This window comes from Ipomoea triloba, chromosome 15, assembly GCF_003576645.1.
Source record: "Ipomoea triloba cultivar NCNSP0323 chromosome 15, ASM357664v1".
Classification (NCBI taxonomy): Eukaryota; Viridiplantae; Streptophyta; class Magnoliopsida; order Solanales; family Convolvulaceae; genus Ipomoea; species Ipomoea triloba.
This window is the reverse complement of record NC_044930.1, coordinates 24,776,501-24,798,461: the sequence shown is the minus strand read 5'-3', so window position 1 is coordinate 24,798,461 and position 21,961 is coordinate 24,776,501. Positions and strand designations below refer to the sequence as shown.

The window sequence follows — 21,961 nt, the reverse complement described above, 5'->3', positions numbered from 1 at the left end:
GATAGAATGAAGAAATATCTGAGAATGAAAACAAAATGTCATCATACTATGGAAATTTACTCTCATCTGCATTGTTAGGTGAGTTGGGTCCACTACTTTTGAGGAATGATCAAACGCATAATTACACGGCATGCATGTGATGCTTTGGGTCCATATCTTGCCCACTTTGAGAATTGTCCAAATCATAATGGCGATTGCATAATAGGCAAATTTTACCCTACACCATTTTAAATATCATTTTAATTACACTTTAATTTTATTTGACAATATTGCTTTATTTTTTAAGATTGATGTAGACCTTACACTATTTTCCACTCTATGATGTGGACCTGGTCCATGATATTAATTAGGATTGATAGTTTCCGTATTTGGCTGCCCAGAGATATTAGAACCTACATTTACTAAATTATTCGACTAAATGTAACAAAGAAAACATCATAAGTGAATTTCGGGGTAATTGTGAAGGAGTATCAGAAGAAGTAGAAGTCATATCTGGAACTCGACCATACAACAAACTAATTGGAATGGGGATTAAATATATGAATCGATATTTTTTTATGTATGTCTTGGCAGATCAGATCTGCAACCCTTTGCGAACAAGCTAGCTTAGCTTCAGCAATCAGTACTGAACGCCACTACCATTTTCAAATCCAAAAAGAAAAATCAAACCAAACCAAACGATTGAAGCCACAACCTTAGCTTCTTCATTCATATTTTCAAATTAATCAGAACTGTCATGGATCTGGGCAATGGAGAAATTTCTGAGAATGAAAACAAAAAGTCATCTTACTGGAAATTTACTCTCATTTGTATTATTAAGTGAGTTTGGTCCACTACTTTTGACGTGTTGATGGAGGACTCACACACATAATAATTACACTGCATGTGACGTGTTGGGTCCATATCTTGCCCACTTTGAAAATTATCCAGATCATAATAATGGCGATTGTATAGTAGCTCAAGATTTTCACCCTTTTGTGTGCAACTTTTAACAGTATATTCTATACTTGTCAAAAAGAAAAAACATATATGGATTAATAGTCTATGCTTTTATTGGCTTTGTTTAGTAATTTCGACAGATTAACCATTTTCGACAATCAAAACCTCAAAAACTTCGTTTATGTTTCAAATTATTGAAATCCCAAATGCAATTTTTAGTAGTATTTTCCCAAAATGTCCACTACTAAATAAAAATTAGTTTATACTCACATTATCTTTTAATGTGAAACAAAAAAATTTCTAATTTTTTTTAAAGTCTTTTTATTTCCAACTTCATGAATATATTTTGGAATCAATTCATCATTTTTAAAGTCATCTAACAGGAAATTTCATAGAAAGTTGAAAAAGGCTTCAATTTAGTATGCACAAAACTCCAAAGTATGTGAATTGATTAGGAATTGACGGACGACTCGATAATTGTACTATCTGACCATGTGATGAGCTGGATCCATATCTCTCTTCTTCATATCTATCTTCTTTGGAAAAGGAAAATCGCATTTTGATTTAACTAGTTTAATTGGCGTGAGTATCATTCCTAGAAAGCTCAAGAAAACATTATAAGTGAATTTTTAGGTTGATTGTGAAGGAGTATCAGAAGAAGAGGCAGAAGCCATATTTTAGAACTCGACCATACAGCAAACTAATTGGAATGGGGATCTGGGCAATGGAGAAATATATGTGAATGAAAACAAAAGGTCGTCATCGAACTGTAAATTTACTCTCATATACATTATTAAGTGAGTTGGGTCCACTACTTTTGACGAGTTGACGGAGGGACTCACACACATAACAATTACACTGCATGTGACGAGTTGGGTCCATATCTTGCACACTTTGAAAATTCTCCAAATCATAATAATTGTGATTGTATAATATAGCTTAAGGTTTGCATTAGCACTTCCTTTAGCAATCCCTTCCTGCTAGTGTAGCAATAGTCAAGTGAGAGAAGTTCTTTTTAAAGTAGGGATGGATTATATATAAGCTAGAACTCTGTTCCTCACCTCTTAAAAAGCCATCAGGCAAGCATTTTTCTTTCCCAAGCTAATTTTAAAGAAATCCGGTTTTGACAGTTTATTTATTCTCTTAGGCGGGAAAGTAGGGATTTTATTTTCGTTTTTTAATCCACCTTTTCTAAAAAGACCTCTAATTTTACGTGTGGGGAAAATAAATTTGAAAAATGTATTAAATAGGCCATTGACACTTTTTCCAAATATATATGTTGACTAGTATAGCTTATGGTTTGCACCTTTTCAGTAGAATATTTTTAGAATACTCTATATTTGGAATAAATATCTTTAAACAGTATATTCTATACTTGTCAAAAGGAAAAAATAACCTATATTTATTATTCTATACTTTGTTTCTTTTTCAAACCATTGAAATCCCAACGCACCTTTTATATTAGCAACAACGTCTACCACTAAATAAAAGTTATTAGTTTATATACTCATATTATACTCATTTTTCTTGTTTAAGAACCATGGATCTTCCGAAATCAGCAGATAGAATTGGTTCTCAATTTTAAATGTGCATTGGTTCTTACTTTAACGAGTCTACACACATAGGTGAGGGTTCATGTGAGAACAAACTTCTATTTAAAAAATGCAAACTAATATCAATTATTAATTTGGGTAGATCAACAATTGAGAGTTGCTTACTAATAATATAGAGAAAAATGGCAGCTAGGGTTAGTTTTATTATGCTTGTTGGTGAAAAATTATATTCTAAACGTTTTTATTTTATGACCATTATATATATCAATTTGACGATAATATCCCCTAGATTTAACACCTATTTAACAGAATTTTTAACAGAGGACTATTCGTGGTCAAAAATAAAAGTCAGAGGACCATTTGTGGTCGAATTGAAAGTCGAGGACTAAAAGGAGTACTACCCCAATAGTCAGAGGACTATTTGTGGTATTAACTCTTATAATAATTATAAATTTGCCTCAGTGTTTCTTTTAGTAAAACCATCAATTATTATTGAATCTGATTAGCGGTTGAGATAAATTCACACTTTTTATTGAAAGGGGTTATTCTTGTTTGAATTCAGCTCACTCCTATACAAGGTTGGATCAAATGAGAACTTAACTTTAAGGTGTAAATTAGTGCATTTTGATTTGATGAAATAAAATACCTTAACTAAGAAAATAAAGCTTCTAGCCACTTGTGAACGTACACAGTACAAAAACAACATATACTGATCAATAATGTACAATGATAAGATGAAATGTTTGGAAGAAATCCTATATTATATTAAAATTTAGGTAATAAAAGCTCCATGAAAACCATATGGCACTCTACAAGGCAGTGTAATTGTAGTAGTTGGTTCGTTGGAAAAGTATTTAGCATCGATCATATAAACCTATATGAGAAGAGAACGGTTAGAACATAACAATGTTTACTTTTTAATTTGTAGAACATAAGTCTTTAATCATTTACGAAAATATTTCGATGATGGTTAATATGTAGAAATTGAATCCGGAATAAAGTGTATTTCACATTTGGAGACTCAATTAAAATTAAAATTAACTCTATTAAAACATGTACTCATTTCAATTAAACCTTTACTCCAAATATGATTAATAAAAATTCAGTTTCATTATTTTATATTTATTCTCAACGAAACATAATACTTACTTGAGACTTGTTGGTGTTTTCATCGTGTACAAATGTGACGATCCAACCGTCATCTTCTTCATTGCCGCCTATTTTTGCGACGAAAACAGCTCCGGTGCAAAATGTGTTTTGTGGGAGCATATGATAGTCAACTTTGATCAACACTTCTCCTTCTCCCTCTTCAAGATATAGCTTGGCTATTCCTCCATATTTTGCTATGCCTAACGGTTTATAGACAATAATAAAATTATTAAGTTCAAAATAAGTCTGATTGCTTAACTGTACTATTGAAAATTTAATTTATCATATTTAATTGTAAACTCATAATTTAAAAAAAAAATAGAGACAAATTCTGATCAATTTTATTCAATAATTAAAACTGAAAAGTAAAAAAGAAATAGACAAAATAATCATTAGAGTATACATAATGAAATTATCCTTCACTCCAATTTTCATTCTCTTTCCCTCTTTGATATTTTTCTTTTTCCCTCTTATATTCTCACTTCTTGCTCTCCATTCTCTTTCTCGAGTTGACACTCAATAAAAATAAAGCATGTTTAATATACGATTGGTATCTCCCTCACACTTAAACCATGTTATAACTTCATATAGCGCAGCTATGTGCTTTATAACTTAACCGTATTACTAAAAATCTTATAATTAATCTAATATTATATGTCAAAATTATATGCAACCCTCGTAACAAGAACAACAACAGCTAACAACAACAACAACAACAACAACAACAACAACAACAACAACAACAACAATAATAATAATAATAATAATAATAATAATAATGAAATTCTTGCCTGCAGCAGAGCTTTCATTTGAGTCAACAACTTGTGCATAGCCAAATTGATTTTTAAGGCCGGTAAAATGTTCATTGATGAAGGGAAAATCCATAGAAAATTGGAATCCGGTGAGAAAACGAGATTTTACTTGACCAGTTTGTATGTTCAATCTCCATTCATGAACACGAGTGAAAAACAATCCATCCGAAGAACTTCCATCACTTTCTTGTGCACAATTCACATGTTTAAATCCTTTGGAAACCCACTCATTTTTTGTCTCCCAAAAATCATGATCTGGTCCAGATATAATCGATCCGGGAGCTCTACATGCTATAACCACAACCTTTTTTTCCCTCAAAAGAAGGTAGAAATCAATTACCAGATGATATATCAAGGGTTTTATACATTTCATTTAATATATGACTATTAAATAGGATGCAGGAAAGTAAAATAATTCAAGTATTTAAATGTAAATACTTAGCATTTTAAATTCATCATATTGCATATTAATGGCATAAAGAGTAGAGTTGCAAACAAGTTTTGCCACCTGGGTTAATTGTTCGGTCAAATTTGGTTTAAATCTGCTCAAAATCAAACTCAAGGCAAGTTCAAGCAAATTTTTTAAGTAATCAAGTCAAATTCAAGTTCAAAACATTTTTTTTCTTTAACTCATTAAGCTGCTTGAGAACAATATATAAATATAGCGATCAAACTCGAACTTAATTTAGATCAAGCCTATATATATACACACGCGCTCGTAATCCCATGAGAACACACCCAAGGAAAAAATTAAGAGTCAATCTCAACCTTATATTGTAAAAATCGGACGAATCATTTTAATAAAAATTCGATGACTTTTTCGTAATTATTGCCAACTTCACTTTGCAAAATTGAACAATTAAATATGCAATTTGTAACAACCAAATATGCCAACCTTGATAAATTTTTAAAAACCACTGAAAAAACTAAATTTTAAATTTAAATCATAAATGCGCTAGACCCTAAGCAGTAAAAAGTGAACCCTAATTGCAATGCACTTTCGTATTTTTACAAGTGCAGTATTTTAATACTAAATGTGCAATATGTTAATATTAAATGTGTAATATGTTAATACTAAAAAAAATTACTTTTAGTCTTCTGACTATTATACATGAATTGAATCACATTTGATCCGACTATTAAAAAAGGACTTATATACAGCCATCAATATGAAAAAAAAAAATTAACAATCTAAAGAACTTTGATTTTTAAAACGTGGTGACAATTTTCTCTAACTTTAAAAGTGCACTTTACACCACTATAGAATGCAAATTATAATCGCACAGAGTGTAATACAGTTCACTTTGTAACCGTGTGAATTTTAGCTAGTTGAAAGTAATAATGTGCACTACGATTAACCTTTTGGAGTTTAGGATTTAGATTTTTAGTTTGATCTACTGGTTAAACTTTTGGAGCCAATTGAATTGAGGTCGAACCTTAAAAGATTAATGAGATCCACTTAAACTTTAATTTTTAAGCTCAATTGGGTATGAGCTTGAGCCACTATACCTATTTCAACTTCAAACTTAAGGTAGCCCAGGTTCGAACTCGATTCAGCTCGTTTTCACCTCTAATTAAATTGTGCTATTAACAAAAGAAATATAAAATAATTAATTACCTCATTATCTTCCTCATAACAATTGAGAATATGAAATACAACACATGGCTCCACCTCAAACCATGTCACTGAATCAGCATCACCATAGCGAGGCATCACTCCAATTCTTGCAAATTCTTGCGAATCATATTTTATAGACCTAAAATATTTGCACAAAATAGTCAGCATAATTCCTAACCATTTCAGGGCTTTTCTTTGAATCAATAATTATAGAATAATTTGACCTTTTTTTCTAGATTTTTTTTAAAAAAAATAAAATAAAACTCACGAATTTCCCTTTATGAGGAGTCTCGCATCTAACACCATTGGAAAATCCAATATCACATTGTACCTAGCAATACCCCAAAAAAAAGTTAAAATACAAGCAAATATTAAAAAAAAATAAAATAAAGTCAATGGAAAAAAATAGAAAGTATAAATAAAAGAATGTTGGGAAATATATATATACCTCAATGTGACACCTATTTCATGGCAAAATGTGCACCTATTGAACTTGTTTATGAACTACTTTCTGTCGATCAGCTAATTTTAAGTATGATAAGAAATTAAACAACTTATTTAGAAAATATATAGAAAATTTAATAAAATTACGTGTTGATTAAGCAGTTATATGTAAAAAGTAATAATAAAAATATGTGTATATGTTAATGAGTAAATTTAATTTACCCTTTGAAGAAACAATATTATATATATATATATATATAGTCCCATTCAGATGAGAACATTTTTTAACGTGAGCACATGCAGACATCTTCAGTAATGCATGGTAAGTTCTTCATGAATGCACAATAACTACTCTACCTCTGTGACTACTATATGAATGCAATGCATGTACTACATGAATGCAAATGAATGCAAAGTAATTAATACAAAAAATTTCGAATGTTCTTGCATTACCACCTGAATATATATATATATATATATATATATATATATATATATATATATATATTCAACTAAAATCAAACGAAGGGTCGTGCTACAATAATTTTCAAATAAAAATCTTTAGCATATGATGTGACATAATAAGTAGATTCTTTGTTTATCACGACAACTTTATCCATAAATTATTTTTGTATACTATTCACTCTGTTACAATAATGTAATATCTGACCATACATATTTTCTCAACCTATGAGTACAAAGAGTCAATGCCTACTTGAGTTCGAATCTGTGACCTCCTATTTGAAAAAGTCACATTTATGCCTTCATTTTAGTTACTCCATACTTTAAACCCCAAAAAAAAAGAAATTAATAATAATAATAATAATAATGAATGAATGAATGAATGAAGGAAGAATTATACCTGAGATAATTCCTACTTCAAAGAAAGGTTTCTGATGATCAAATCCCATCATAACAAGTTCTCCACTACGAGGGGCTTTCTACATCATGAAAAATTTTACAACATGAGGATTTACTCCATAAAGCATAAAGATTTTTTTTTATTTGTTAATCAAAAAGAAATTATGGTTTTCTCTATTTGTGGGCATTTTGGTTTTCAATTCGATTCTTTTCATGTTCAGTTTTTAATTTATTTCTTTTTGAAAAATAAAATGCTTCAGTTCCAAAATTTTGTTTGATTTGATTTGATTCGCACTGAGTTTGGTTTCACATCGGATTTGGTTCAGTTCTGTTTGAGAACCCGAAAATTATTTCCTAGTTATCTTGCATGCACACATAAGTACTTAATTTTATTTCACTTATAATTTAAATTTTAAAATCTAATCATTGAAGTACGTCAACAATTTATATTTCAAATTTTTCAATGTAAAATAAGTTCAGACCAAATTGATTACTTCACGTGTGTCCAGCGTCCAACAACAACGTCTCAAACTCAGCGACTCGTAGAAAAAAAAAATTGGGAATAAAGAACAATTGTGAAAATATAATTAGGCTTTTGGAAATTGGGGGTTTAGTATATATATATTTGGAAAATTTTTTAATTTAAATACAAAAACATTTGGGTGTGTGTATTGGGGAGGGTTCGGACCCCTGTAAAAAGTGTAGACGCATCCACACCCTCCATCTTGAGAAATCAAATACTAGGATCTTACCATTACTAAACTTTCAAGTTTGCAATGTTTATAAAATGAACCCATTCTTAAAATTTGACATACATACATGATCATATCAGATATATTAAAATTCGACACAAGTAAAAATAGATACTATAAAAAATTTTAAAAATTATTTATGGGTGAAATTAATCATTCTTTATAGTAAAAGCTAGAGTATTTATTACCTTAGCATGGCTAGTAAATGGCCTAGTCCAACCTCCATTGACATCCCAACTCCCCAAGGTTTGAAGGGTAGATATGTCAATCTCAAAGGGCAAATGATTCTCAGTAATGGCATACACTTTCCCCGAATGCATCAAACAACTCGTATTGGCATATTCCTTTGTCAACTTCCCAAATCTCAACTGCATTTCAAATTTACAGCAAAATCAAAAATTTGTCCATGTTATATATGATTGTTCTATTATTAGTCGAGTTCTCATATTTTATATTTTAATTTGTGTCGTAATTGACTGATTGCTCAATTTAAAACAATTCAAGTTTCATAAATGATAACCAAATTTAGGAGATGAAGATTTGGAACAAAATGGTAAGAAAGTCTAATTACAATGTCTCATGTCAAGGAAAATTTTGTTTCCTATAAAGTGATGATATAATGTACTAACTAAGTTTAGGAAAAGGGACAAGATGCCATGAGAATATAATTATACAATGTCTATTGTTTGGAGAAATTTTTACTTCCTAGAAAGGAGTAATAGACTAACTGAATTTAAGAGACGAGAAGACATTATGATAAGAAAGTCTAATTACAATGTGTCATGTCAATTAAAATTTTGCTTTCTAAAAAGTAATAATATAATATACTAATCGAATTTAGGAGAAGAGCAGGCGAGATGACAATAGAATCTAATCACAACGAGCAAGTGGTTTCAGTCAAAATTTTACTATTGAATATTAGGAAATCTTTATTGAATATTAGGAATCTCCTAGTAGGATTGGGCGTAGTTTTTATTCCTATTAGGATTGGTTTAGTATATAGTTTAGTGATAAGTGTTCATTTGTCTATATTTTTCTCCCTTTCACTAAGCTATTTTTCTTATAGATCATTCTAAATTTAAAGAGTTTGGGACTAATTTGTGGTTATTTTGCAAGGATTTTGATTTGGAAAGCATTGGAAGCAAATATGATGATTTTCATGCATTTTGGATACATTTGGAGTCAATGAGAGTCAAGGAGAAGCTATGGATATGGATGCAACACTTCCAAGGGAGCCTAAGAGTTGTATTTTCAATGGTATTGATTATTTGGGCAAGCTAAAACAAAAGACAAGCAAAAGGTCAAGGTTTTGAAATTTCTGCACGTCGACATCTTAGTCATTGGATGATATCTCGGCCTATAAATATCCAAATTGAGTGATTCTTATGCCATTGGAACGAAGACCCAAAGGGCTACAACTATCATGAAGGCATTAAAGCTTAAAAAGGAAGCTAAAGTGGTCAAAATCATCCAAACTTACAGATTTCGTTCAAATCAGCCACTGTTTGGTATTTTGATCATATATCATCCTAGAAATGTCAAAATAAGGTGATTCTTGCTCCATTGGAAATCCAACTTGAAGGGTTACAACTTTGTTGAAGGCCACAAAGGCTAATGAAGTGATTTTGAGGGTTAAAAATAGCCGAGGAGTCAAAACAGTTGCACAGAATTCTCCTTACGCAGTGAGAATGCACTGTAATTCGACCAAAAAGAAATGAGCACTGACACGGGCATGTCAGCGGCCGTTTCGCCCATGCTCTGTTATTATTTAAGCTCATTTTGAGCATTTTGAACTCGATTTTGACCCATGGTTGAACCCTAAACACTCTCATTCACTTCCTTTCATATTTTTAGGTTAGATTAGGCTTAGGTCTATGTATTTTAACACTTTTGGAGCTTGTAATCTTGGATTTGAAGCTTGGATTTCAAGATTCTTCCACCCATTTCAATAGAGAATATTTATTTCTCTTATCTCTTTTCTTTATCAAGATTTATGTTTATTACTTGTGCTTTTGTGTTCTTTATGCTATTTAATCATGAGTAGTTAGTTTATGGGCTTGAGTTAGGGTTGTATTATCTATTTTGATGCTTAAGTTTTGATTATTGTGAAAAAGGGGAAGAAACCCACCTAGGATTTTTGAGTTTGAATTAGGTTTATTTCTATCTTTCAATGATTAGTGTACAATGATTGTTGTTTGTCATTGGAAAGTCTCTCATCTCAATGGGAGTTGGATGGGAGACTTGAGCCAATCCAATCTCAAACCCATTTTCTCTTCTATGGAAATAAGGGTAGATTTGGGGCTTAAATAGCTTTTGTTCTTCAAGAACTTGGGTTGATACACCATGGAAATGGGGCAACCTTTGTTCTAATCCTTGTGGAAACTTGGATTCCTTTGTGCTTGCCTTAAGAACCTAGGGTTAATGTTCTTCCCCCAAACTTAAGTGTTAAAGCATCTAGATGGTAATGCCCCTAACTTGAGTCCTATTTCTTTATTTTGTATTTATCTATTGTTTATATGTGTTTGTTCTACCTCGTTGTCGTTTGCTTAGCTTCTTGTTGATTTCCTTGTGCTAGTGCCTAGTTTTGTGATTGCATATTGCGTGCCATAACCCCCAATCCTCAGCGGAACGATATTTCACACCCGTACACTCATTATCACTCATTTTTGCTACACGTCATTTAGTATATATAGAGGTACATAGAAACATATATAGAAACCAGTATTCTATTGTAATCATTCATTATAATATATTCTTTCTATTCTCTTTTTCTCTAGTTTTTCACATACTTTGCTTCCGCCTAACTCGCGGGTGATTGTTATTCTCCACTCACCAGGCTTTTCAATCCCTCAATTTCAACATGGTATCAGAGCCTACTTTTCTAGGCTACTTTTCTTCGAATATTTTCGGCAGCACCTATTTCTCAGCGTAAAGAATGCGACAGTTTTCTCTTATTCCGACGTGTCTGGTGGTTATTCTATAAATCTTTCACCATAGGACCCCTTGGAACCTTGTCGTGAGTCTTCACCTGAAAACTCATCACCATCCATCACCATACGTGCTCTCACGCGCCGCCACTACCAATACATGAGCTTTTGGTTTTTTCTCAGATCTCCTCTTCTTCGGTGATTTTGTGATCTCACCTCCTACACTGTTGAATTCATCTCCCTATCACGGTGTTATCTAGAAAATTTGGTCACATACCTGCATCGCGACTGCTGTCACGAGCCGCCGGAATCTTCTCCCGCCAGCGAACTTTCCTCATGTGTCGGTGCGTGTGGTTACCTCCGACAAAATTTTACCTTGAAAGTTTCTAGATATCCCCTTCAATCCGTCTACACGTGGGTTCTCTTTTGGTGTATTTTTCCTGTGAAAATTTTTCAAATTGTTGGTTTGCCCTTCTTTGGACCTTTTCTAGTGAAATATGAAGGCTTTTTTGGATTTGTTGCCAAACATCTCCCCAAGGTGTTCGTATTTTGGTATAACCATATTTGTTTCTTTATCTCCGGTATGTCTTATCCCATGGGTGTTTAGTTTCAGCATTACTATAAAGGCCTTTGATTATTTCCCATGTTTCAAGTTAGGGGAAGTGTGACTATCTATAATCAAACAGTGCTCTATTTTACTTTGTTTTCCTGGTTATCTTCATCACAAGGCTTTGGGTTTATCTTCATTACTATGAGCTCTACTGTATCCTTTGCTATTATTTGCTCCCTTTCGCCTCTACTACTCTCAACGAAAGCTTTGTTGGCATATCCTAGAGTGTTTATATTGTGTTATCTTGAGGTTTTTTTTTTTTTTTTTGAAAATTGTTATCTTGAGGTTGTTTATGCTCAACTCTATCCTTTTAGTGCATTCATCTTCATTCACAATATTGTGTTCAACTCCATCCTTGGTGTGTTCATTCTCAAGATCGTGCTCAACATCGTCTTTGGTGTCTTCATTCCCAAGATCGTGTTTAGCTCCGTACTCGGTGTGTTTATCTTTATTCCCAAGGATTGTGTTCAGCTCCGTTCTTGGTGCGTCGTCCGTCTTCATTCCCAAAGAAGGGTCAAGAATAAGCGCCATCTCTTTTGAAGCCATCCATCCTCTAGCTGCATTTAATCTTCATTTGTAATGTTGAGTGAGGTAGGGTGCTTGGTTTGGTCCAAGCTAAGAACTTTTAGATGTTCCAGCTTATGGGGAGTGTTGAATATTATGAAACATTTATTGAATATTTGGAATCTCTTAGTAGGACTGGGCTTAGTTTCCTATTTCTATTAGGATTGATTTAGTATATAGTTTAGTATATATCATGATTGAAAAATTCGCTAGGTGCCTAGGACGCCTAAGCAAGGATTAATCGGTGCCTAGGCGTCCGTGTACTTTTTTATTTTATTTTTTATTTTTAAAAATTTGTTTAAGTACTTTTAATTTTTTTAAAATTAATAATTATAAAGTATATAATACTTTAATAGTTAATACAAAAATATTAAATATTAACTTAAAAAATCGCGAAACGATGTTGTTTTTAGCATGGTTGAAAAAATCGCTAGGCGCTCCCTAGGCGCTCGGGGAGCGCCTAGCGCCTAGGACGCCTAGCCGGGGATTAATCGGCGCCTAGGCGCCCGTGTATTTTTTATTTTTTAAAAATTTGTTTAAGTATTTTTTATTTTTTAAAGACTAATAATTATAAATTATATAATACTTTAATTGTTAATACTAAAATATTAAATATTAACCTAAAAAATATCTAAAGTTTGTACAATTTAAAATTATTTCGCTCAAAACAACGTTGTTTTGAGTAAAATAACCCATTAAAAAAAAAGAACAATAGTTAATCGACCGACTATAAGGCCTAGTCGGTCTAGTCGACGCCTAGGCGGTCAGCGCCTAAGCGGCCTAGGCGGTGGTTTGGCAGTCTAGGCGGAGCTTAGGCGGCCTAGGCGGTCGCCTAGCCGGCCAGCCGCCTAGACCACCATTTAATGTGATACGCATGGCGATCGACCAGCGCCTAGCGCCTAGGCGGGGATTAATCGGCGCCTATGCGGGATTTTTGCAACACTGGTTTTTAGTGAAATAACTCATTATTTAAAAAAAATAGTTAACCGGCCGACTAGGAGGCCTAGTCGGTGCCTAGGAGGTCTAGTCGGCGCCTAGGAGACCTAGGCGGTCAGCGCCTAAGGGGCCTATGCGGTCGCCTAGCTGGCCAGCTGCCTAGAGCACCATTTTAGCTAGGTAATACGCTAGGCGGTCGACTGGCGCCTAGTGCCTAGGAGGAAATTGATCGGCCCCTATGCGAGATTTTTGCAACACTGGTATATATAGAAGTATATAGAAACATAGAGAGTATTATATTGTAGTCTTTCATTATAATATATTCTTTCTATTCTCTTTTCTCTGGTTTCTCACATACTTTACTTCCGCCTAACTGGCGGGTGGTTGTTATTCTCAACCCGCCAAGCCTTTCCATCCCTCAATTTCAACATTTACTTCGATTCCTAGAAAACAATAATATACTAACTAAATTTAGGAGACCAGGGACATGATGCATGGTAAGAAAGTCTAATCACAATATGTCATGTCAAGTAAAATTTTGCTTAATTACTAGAAATTAATAATATAATATATATACTAATCAAATTTAGGAGAAGAACATGCAAGATGACAAAAGAATCTAATCACAAACGCATGGTTTTGAGTAAAAATTTTACTTTCTAAAAAGCAGTAATATACTAACTGAATTTAGGAGAATAGCGGACAACACGGCAAACAGATTCCCCTCAGCAGTGGGAAGAAATGCAGGTCTTTTCCTGTCTTTTTCCGCTTGGAATGTCCCAGTTTGGATATGCTTGTTGTTATAGGAAATAGTCCAATGGCCATTGCTGTCTTTCTTGAAGTACAATGCATGGATCATACCTTCACCCTCCACCCATATCTGACTGCTTTTTCCAAATATTGATTCTGCTATTTTTAGTCCTCCAAATATTGGGTTTGCTCCTACAGATCATATCATGGTTTCGTTTCATAAAATTTACAAATTAAGAAAAAAAAAACATTATTTGCATACCATTTCTGAGGTAAACACCCTCAGGAAAATCATGTGGAATAATTCCTTGTATATTGTATACAGTAATAGCTTTTTCCCTCTCTTCTACCGGAGCAAAGTTAGCTTGAACATAGCAAAACATGTCTGAATATAACTCAACGCTCACCATTATGCCAAAAGTTATAGTCAGTAATTTAATGAAGGTGCAAATTTATTTCTTTATATTTGTTTAGCAGTTTCGATATAACGGCAGGATATTGGACTCGATTCTTCGAGTCGGCAGCCCAACACAAGTCATAATTAATTGTCATAATTCTAAGATTAGAAAAGTTATGATGGAAATTTCTAAAATTTTCAATCTTTCTGACTACCTTCAAAGTGATGAAAGTTTTTGAAGTCCTAAAGTAGTCAGAAAATTGTTCAAAACTCGAATTTCTAACCATTTTTCGGTGATCATTAATCTAGAGTTTTTCGTATTTTAAGGAGATAGAAGTGAGTATATATATGTACCTGAGATAGACCAGCGTCTTTGAATTCATATACCAAATCAACAAAGGCATCCAATAATCTCACAGATGTCTCCTTCAAGGTTGTGGCCACATTATTGTGCTGCAACTCTCTCAACAATGGCTGTTAATTGTCACATATTATTAACACACAAATTCAGATCAACCACACCATATATGTATATATAATGCATAGAAACAGATACAGTGTGTGTATCTGTATATACACACCTTGAAAGAAGATGAGAGTAGTGTAGAAATAAGATTGTTAGATTTTTTTGGAATTGAAGAAGATCTCTCTAAGCTGCATCTCATCATCAATGGAAGTGTTCCAAAGTGACTAGTGCCCATCTTTCTACCTCCCTCTATCTCTATGATAAATTCTTTTACTTCCCTTAATTAATTAGTATGTGTGGATATGTATATTTATAGGCCTGAAATAAGATTAGCTAAATAAAGAGTTTATAAGATAAGGATAGTTATTCAAGTCAGGCAGATTTACTTGTCATTTGCTCACAACATCCGGCGTTTCGAGGCGCAAATTATATTGTGGACCATAATTATGGCGGATATTCCAGTTGTGTTGAACGAATAGTGCAGTTGTTGTGTTGAAAAGATATTGTAGTTGTATTAAAAGAAAATTGCAGTTGCGCGGAACAGAAACTGTTCATCTGTTCAACACAACTGCAGTATCCGTTCAACACAATTGTAATATCAATTCAACACAACTGCAGTTCCAAACAGATGACACAGCCTATATTCTGCGCAACTGTAGTTCCCTTTCAACACAACTGCAGTATCAGCCATGATCCATGGTCCATAATGCATTGTGGACCATGATCCACGGTACAACTGATTACAAGGGGGCCACGTGTTTGATTCCAATAATCACGAGTCGGCCCTTTTTGATGCACTTCATGTAAACACAAATGACACTACTTTTGAAGCCACAACCTTCTTCATTCATATTTTCAAATCAATCAGAACTGTCTAGGATCTGGGGGGCAACGGAGAAATATCTGAGAATGAAAACAAAATGTCATCGCACTGAAAATTTACTCTTATTTGCGCCATTATTAAGTGAGTTGAGTATACTACTTTTCACGAGTTGACGGAAGATTCACACTCATAATAATTACACTGACTTAACGTAAGTAGTCGTATACACTCATCCTTTAAGAGAGGTTGAAAGTTCAAACACCCTTTTGTATGGAAAAATTAATTTGACAATCATTTCGCCTATTAATTGGGTAGGTTCTGTACTAATAGAGATTTGTTGAGTATGATACGGGCCACATCTCAATTTAAGAGGTAAATTTTTACATGTCTTATTTTTATTGATAGAAGATAAAGAAAATAACAAAAATTGTGACCTATTTTTATTTTTGAATGATTCAAAACACCTCACATAAATAGTGAGTAAAAAACAGAGTTGAAATTAAGAATATATGTAACATTACTTCTTTGAAAATTGTCAAAATCATAATAAACGCAATTGTAGCAGATGGTTTGCCCCTTTAACGTGTGTGCAAGTCGCAATATACTCTACGGTCTATACTTGTAAAAAAAAATGTATATGTATTAGACTACACCCAAGTTACCTTTCACACACGTAAAATAATTAAAATAAAAATTTAATTTTTTTTAAAAAAAAATTCGGTAACCGCTATGTCAGTCATCAACAAGTAAATAAGTCATTTTTGGTTTAATCGTATGATTTTGAATTGTTTAGGGACTCAATTGTAATTTTTTTTAGTTTAGATCCTTACTCCTCATAATAAAAGCTAGCTCAAGATTTTCACCCTTTACATGTGCGGAATTTTTAACAGTATATGACTATATTCTATACTTGTAAAAAATAAAAAAAAAATGTATATATATTAATAGTTTATGCTATTATTGGCCTTGTTTGGTAATTTTGACGGATTCATCATTTTCGACGATCAAAACGTCAAAAACTTTTTTTATGTTTCAAATTATTAAATTCCAAACGCAATTTTTAGTAGCGTTTCTCCAAAACGCCCACCGTACCACTAAATAAAATTAGTTTATGCTTGCATTATCTTTAAATGTGAAACAAAAATTTTCCTAAAATTTTTTGAAGTCTTTTTATTTCCAACTTCATGAATATATTTTGGAATCAATTCATCATTTTTTGAATTCATCTAACAGGAAATTTCATAGAAAGTTGAAAAAGGCTTGAATTTAGTATGCACAAAACTCCAAAGTATGTGAATTGATTAGGAATTGACGGACGACTCAATAATTGCACTGACCATGTGATGTGTTGGATCCATATTGAAAATCGAAAATCACATTTTGATTGTTGGATCCTTTTTCTTTTTTTTTTTTTTGAAAGCAATTGCTGGATCCATATTGAAAAACGAAAATCACATTTTAATTTAACTAGTTTGGTTTTCGCGTGTATCAGAAATATTTTGAGTGACTTGGGTCCACTATTTTTGACATTTATATTTTCAAAAAATCAACTGCAATGGAGAAATATCTGTAAATGAAAACAAAAGGTCGTCATCACTCTCATCTGCATTATTAAGTGAGTTGGCTTCACTACTGAGTTGGCAAGTTGACGGAAGACTCACACACATAATAATTGAAAAATATTACTTGTACTCTCAAAAATTTTGATGTTGACATTTTTTATGAAAGTCACAGGATGATGATAACTAATCATTCATTATCATATTAGGGAGTAAAAATAGTATGTAGAACTCATAATAATTATTAATTACACTGCATGTGACGAGTTGGGTCCATATCTTGCCCACTTTGAAAATTCTCCAAATCATAATAATGGTGATTCTATAGTATAGCTCAAGATTTGCACCTTTAATTTTATGTCTGTATGTGGAAAATAATTTTTTAAAAACACTATATTCTATACTTGTCAAAAAGAAGAAAACGTATATGTATTATTCTATAGGGAAAAGGGTCAAATATACACATGAACTTTATACGAAAAGTTAATTACACCCTTAACTTTTAAAAAATACAATTAAACACATAAACTCACAATTTTAGCGCATCCTATCCCATTACACGGGTGACCTTCCCGTAAAAGCTTATGTGACAGATTACTTGGCAATAATCTTAGGGCTCGTTTGGTTCACGGAAAATAACTTCCAAGGAAAATGTTTTCCTAAAATTAGAGGAAAAGCTTGTTTTCTAATGTTTGGTCCATGGAAATTATATTTTGTGGAAAACAGATTCCTCATATTTGAGGAAAACAAAATCTGAGGTAGACCTGGTATTTTATTTTTCATGTGAGCACAGAATTCCATTTAAAAGTGAAGACTAATCTTATCTATCAATTTGGATAGATCAACAATTGAGGGGGTTGATGAACAATAAAGAAAAAAATCACAGAGTTAGCTTTATAAATATTACAAACTTACAAATTTACAATAATTATAAGTTTGACACAGTATTTCTTTTACTGAAACCATCAATCGTTATTGAACTCTGATGAGTTGTTGAGATTAGCTCTCACTTTTTATTGAAAGGGATTGTTCTTATTTGAATCCAGGTCACTCCTATACGAGGTAGGATCAAATGAGAACTTAATTGGTCTAACTTTAAGGTGTAAATTAGTGCATTTTGATTTGATGAAATAAAATACCACCTTAAGTAAGAAAATAAAGCTTCTAGCCACTTGTGAACACAACAACAATAACATACTCTGATTAATGTACAATGATAAGGTGAAATGTTCGGAAGAAATGCTACATTATATTAAAATTTAGGTAATAAAAGCTCCATGAAAACCATATGGCACTCTACAAGGCAGTGTAATCGTAGCAATTGGCTCGTTTGAAAAGTGTTTAGCATCGATCATATAAACCTATATGAGAAGAGAACGGTTAGAACACAAAAATGTTTACTTTTTTAATTTGTAGAACATAAGTCTTTTATCATTTGTGAAAATATTTGGATGATGATTATTATGTAGAAATTAAATCCAGAATAAAGTGTATTTCACATTTGGGCACTCAATTAAAATTTAAATTAACTCTATTAAAATCCGTAATTCATTTCAATTAAAACTTTACTCCGTATATGATTAATAAAAATTCAGTTTCATTATTTTATATTTATTCTCAGCGAAACATAATACTTACTTGAGACGTGTTGGTGTTTTCATTGTGTACAAATGTGACGATCCAACCATCATCTTCTTCATTGCCGCCTGTTTTTGCGACGAAAACAGCTCCGGTGCAAAATGTGTTTTGTGGGAGCATATGATAGTCAACTTTGATCAACTCTTCTCCTTCTCCCTCTTCAAGATATAGCTTGGCTATTCCTCCATATTTTGCCCTGCCTATCGGTATTATAGATGATAAAATAGATAATTCAAAATTGATCTGATTCGCTTAACTATTGAAACTTTATCAAATTTAATTGTAAAGTCGTCATTTTTAAAAACTTAGAGACAAAATTTAATTAGTTTTAAACTCCATAATTAAAAGTGAAAAGAAAAAAAAGCAATAGTAAACTTAGAATTAATCTAATTTCAAATGTACCCATACACACACGCATTGAGAATTAATTATTCCGTACATTAGTATAGGTAGCAAAGTTTTATAGACAAAATAATCATATTAGAGTACATATAATGAAATTATCCTTCTCTCCAATTTTCATTCTCTATTCTCTCTCCCTCTTTGAAACAAAATTATATCTCCCTCACACTTGAACCAATATAATGAACCATGTTATAACCTTATATAACTACGTGCATTATAACTTAATGATATTACTAAAAATCTTATAATAATCTAATAATATACGTCAAAATACTATGCAACCCTCGTAACAACAACAACAATAATAATAATGAAATTCTTGCCTGCGGCAGAGCTTGCATTTGAGTCAACAACTTGTGCATAGCCAAATTGATTTTTAAGGCCGGTAAAATGTTCATTGATGAAGGGAAAATCCATAGAACATTGAGATCCGGTGAGAAAACGAGATTTTACTTCACCAGATTTTATGTTCAATCTCCACTCATGAACACGAGTGAAAAACAATCCTTCTGCAGAACTTTCATCACTTCCCTGGACACAACTCGTATGTTTAAATCCTTTGGAAAACCACTCATTTTTTGTTTCCCAAAAATCATGATCCGGTCCTGATAAAATCGACCCGGGAGCTCTACATGCTATAACCACAACCTTTTTTCCACAAAGAAAATAAAAATCAAATTAAAACGGATGTTATATCAATGGTTTTATACATTTGATTTAGTATATGACTATTAAATAGGATGAAGGACAGTAAAATAATTCAAAGTATTTAAATGTAAATACTTAGCATCTGAAATTCATCATATTACATATTAATGGCATAAAGAGTAGAGTTGCAAACAAATCATGCCACTCGCAGGTTGCTTAATCAAATTTGATTTGAGTCTAGTTATACAGAATAATATTTAGTATTAATAAAATAAAGTCTAAAAGTCAAGTATAAATTCCTAAATATAATTATAATACTTAATTAAATTGTGTTATGAACAAAAGAAATATAAAATAATTAATTACCTCATTATCTTCCTCATAACAATTGAGAATATGAAATACAACACATGGCTCCACCTCAAACCATGTCACTGAATCAGCATCACCATGGCGAGGCATCACTCCAATTCTTGCAAATTCTTTCGAATCATATTTTATAAACCTAAAATATTTGCACACAATATTCAACATAATTCCCAAACCATTTTACTTATGAAATTAATGTGCGTTTATTAACTCGACAATTTTTTCATTTTTCTGAAAAAATAAAAAGTAGTTTAAGTGACAACTACTATATAGTGCGATGGCATTTCGGTTACCATTCTAAATGATTCGTCATAGTTTCGAATTTCAGTGGCGAGGTTTAAATTCTTTGGATTGAAAATGTTTGAGAAACTATTGAACATATACTACCTTATAAAGAATTATGAGTATTTAAAAAAAAAAAAGAGTAATTAAGGTTTTTTTCCACTCATTTTTTGAATGAAGAGGAAAACCAACAGCTATTACCCTAGTGTGTGTGCATTCAAATGAACGATAATAAACTGCACTAGAAAAATCTCATGCGACATGCTCGACCAAGACGGCATTGGCAAGAATCAAACTTGTGACCTTTAGATACAATTATCATGCTCCATCTACTTAGTCATTCATTTCGGGTTTTCTCTTATTTTTTGAGTCAATAATTCTAGAATAATTTGACTTTTTCTAGATTTTTAAACAAATAAAATAAAATAAAACTCACGAATTTCCCTTTATGAGGACTCTGGCATCTAACATTATTGGAAAATCCAATATCACATTGTACCTAGCAATATCCAAAAAAAAAGGTTAAAATATAAGCAAATATATATGTTTTAAAAAAGTAAAGTAAATGAAAAAAATAGAAAATTATAAATAAAAGAATGTTGGGGAACATATATATACCTCAATGTGACACCAATTTCATGGCAAAATGTGCACCTATTGAACTTGAGATCAGCTTTATGAACTACTTTCTTCCCATCAGCTAATTTTAATTATGATAAGAAATTAAACAACTTATTTAGAAAATATATAGAAAATTTTATAAAATTACGTGTTGATTGAGCAGATAAATGTTAAAAAAAAAATGAGTACAATTAATTTACCTTTGGAAGAAAAAATAATATATATCTGTGTGTGTGTGTGTATTCAACTAAAATCAAATGAAGGATCATGTTACAATAACCTTTTCACTACAAAATTTTACTATATGATGTGATAAAATAAGTAGATTCTTTTCTTATCAAGTTAACTTTATCGTCAAACACATTGTGCTCAAATGGCATGTAGTGACTTTTTCAATATGGGAGGTCATGAGTTCTCGCCTATTGAATTGACTCTTTGTGTTCAACGGGTTGAGAAAGTATAGATGAACAGATACTACAATATAATAGGGTCGGTTGTATTCAAAAAAAAAATCAAGATAACTTTATCCTTAAATTAATTACTTTTCATTTTAGTTACTCCATACTTTAAAACCCAAAAAAAATAGTAAATAATTATACCTGAGATAACTCCTACTTCAAAGAAAGGTTTTTGAGGATCAAATCCCATGGTAACAAGTTCTCCACTACCAGGAGCTTTCTACACCATGAAAAGTTTTACAACATCAGAATTTACTCCATAAAGCTTAAAGAATTTTTTTTGTTAATCCAAAATAAATTATGGTTTTCTTTATTGGGGGGCATTCTGGTTTTCAATTCGATTTTTTTTTCATAGTCAGTTTTTTTTTTTTTTTTTTTTT

At 32.0% G+C, this 21,961-nt stretch overlaps 1 protein-coding gene and 1 pseudogene across 1 annotated transcript in view; both read right to left on the bottom strand.

Annotated features, from left to right (window-relative positions):
* Positions 1-3,120: 3,120 nt before the first annotated feature.
* Positions 3,121-15,060, bottom strand: LOC116007575 (annotated as a pseudogene).
* A 3,280-nt stretch (positions 15,061-18,340) lies between these two features.
* Positions 18,341-21,961, bottom strand: part of LOC116007576 (carotenoid 9,10(9',10')-cleavage dioxygenase 1-like) — a 6,559-nt gene continuing 2,938 nt past the window's right edge. The window contains exons 6-12 of the mRNA XM_031248292.1: positions 21,723-21,801; positions 21,121-21,202; positions 20,939-21,001; positions 20,218-20,356; positions 19,527-19,851; positions 18,799-18,998; positions 18,341-18,521 (exon numbers count right to left, since the gene is read on the bottom strand). Of these exons, the coding sequence (XP_031104152.1) occupies positions 18,420-18,521; positions 18,799-18,998; positions 19,527-19,851; positions 20,218-20,356; positions 20,939-21,001; positions 21,121-21,202; positions 21,723-21,801 (990 nt within the window). The 3' untranslated portion in view covers positions 18,341-18,419. The remainder of the gene's footprint in view (positions 18,522-18,798; positions 18,999-19,526; positions 19,852-20,217; positions 20,357-20,938; positions 21,002-21,120; positions 21,203-21,722; positions 21,802-21,961) is intronic.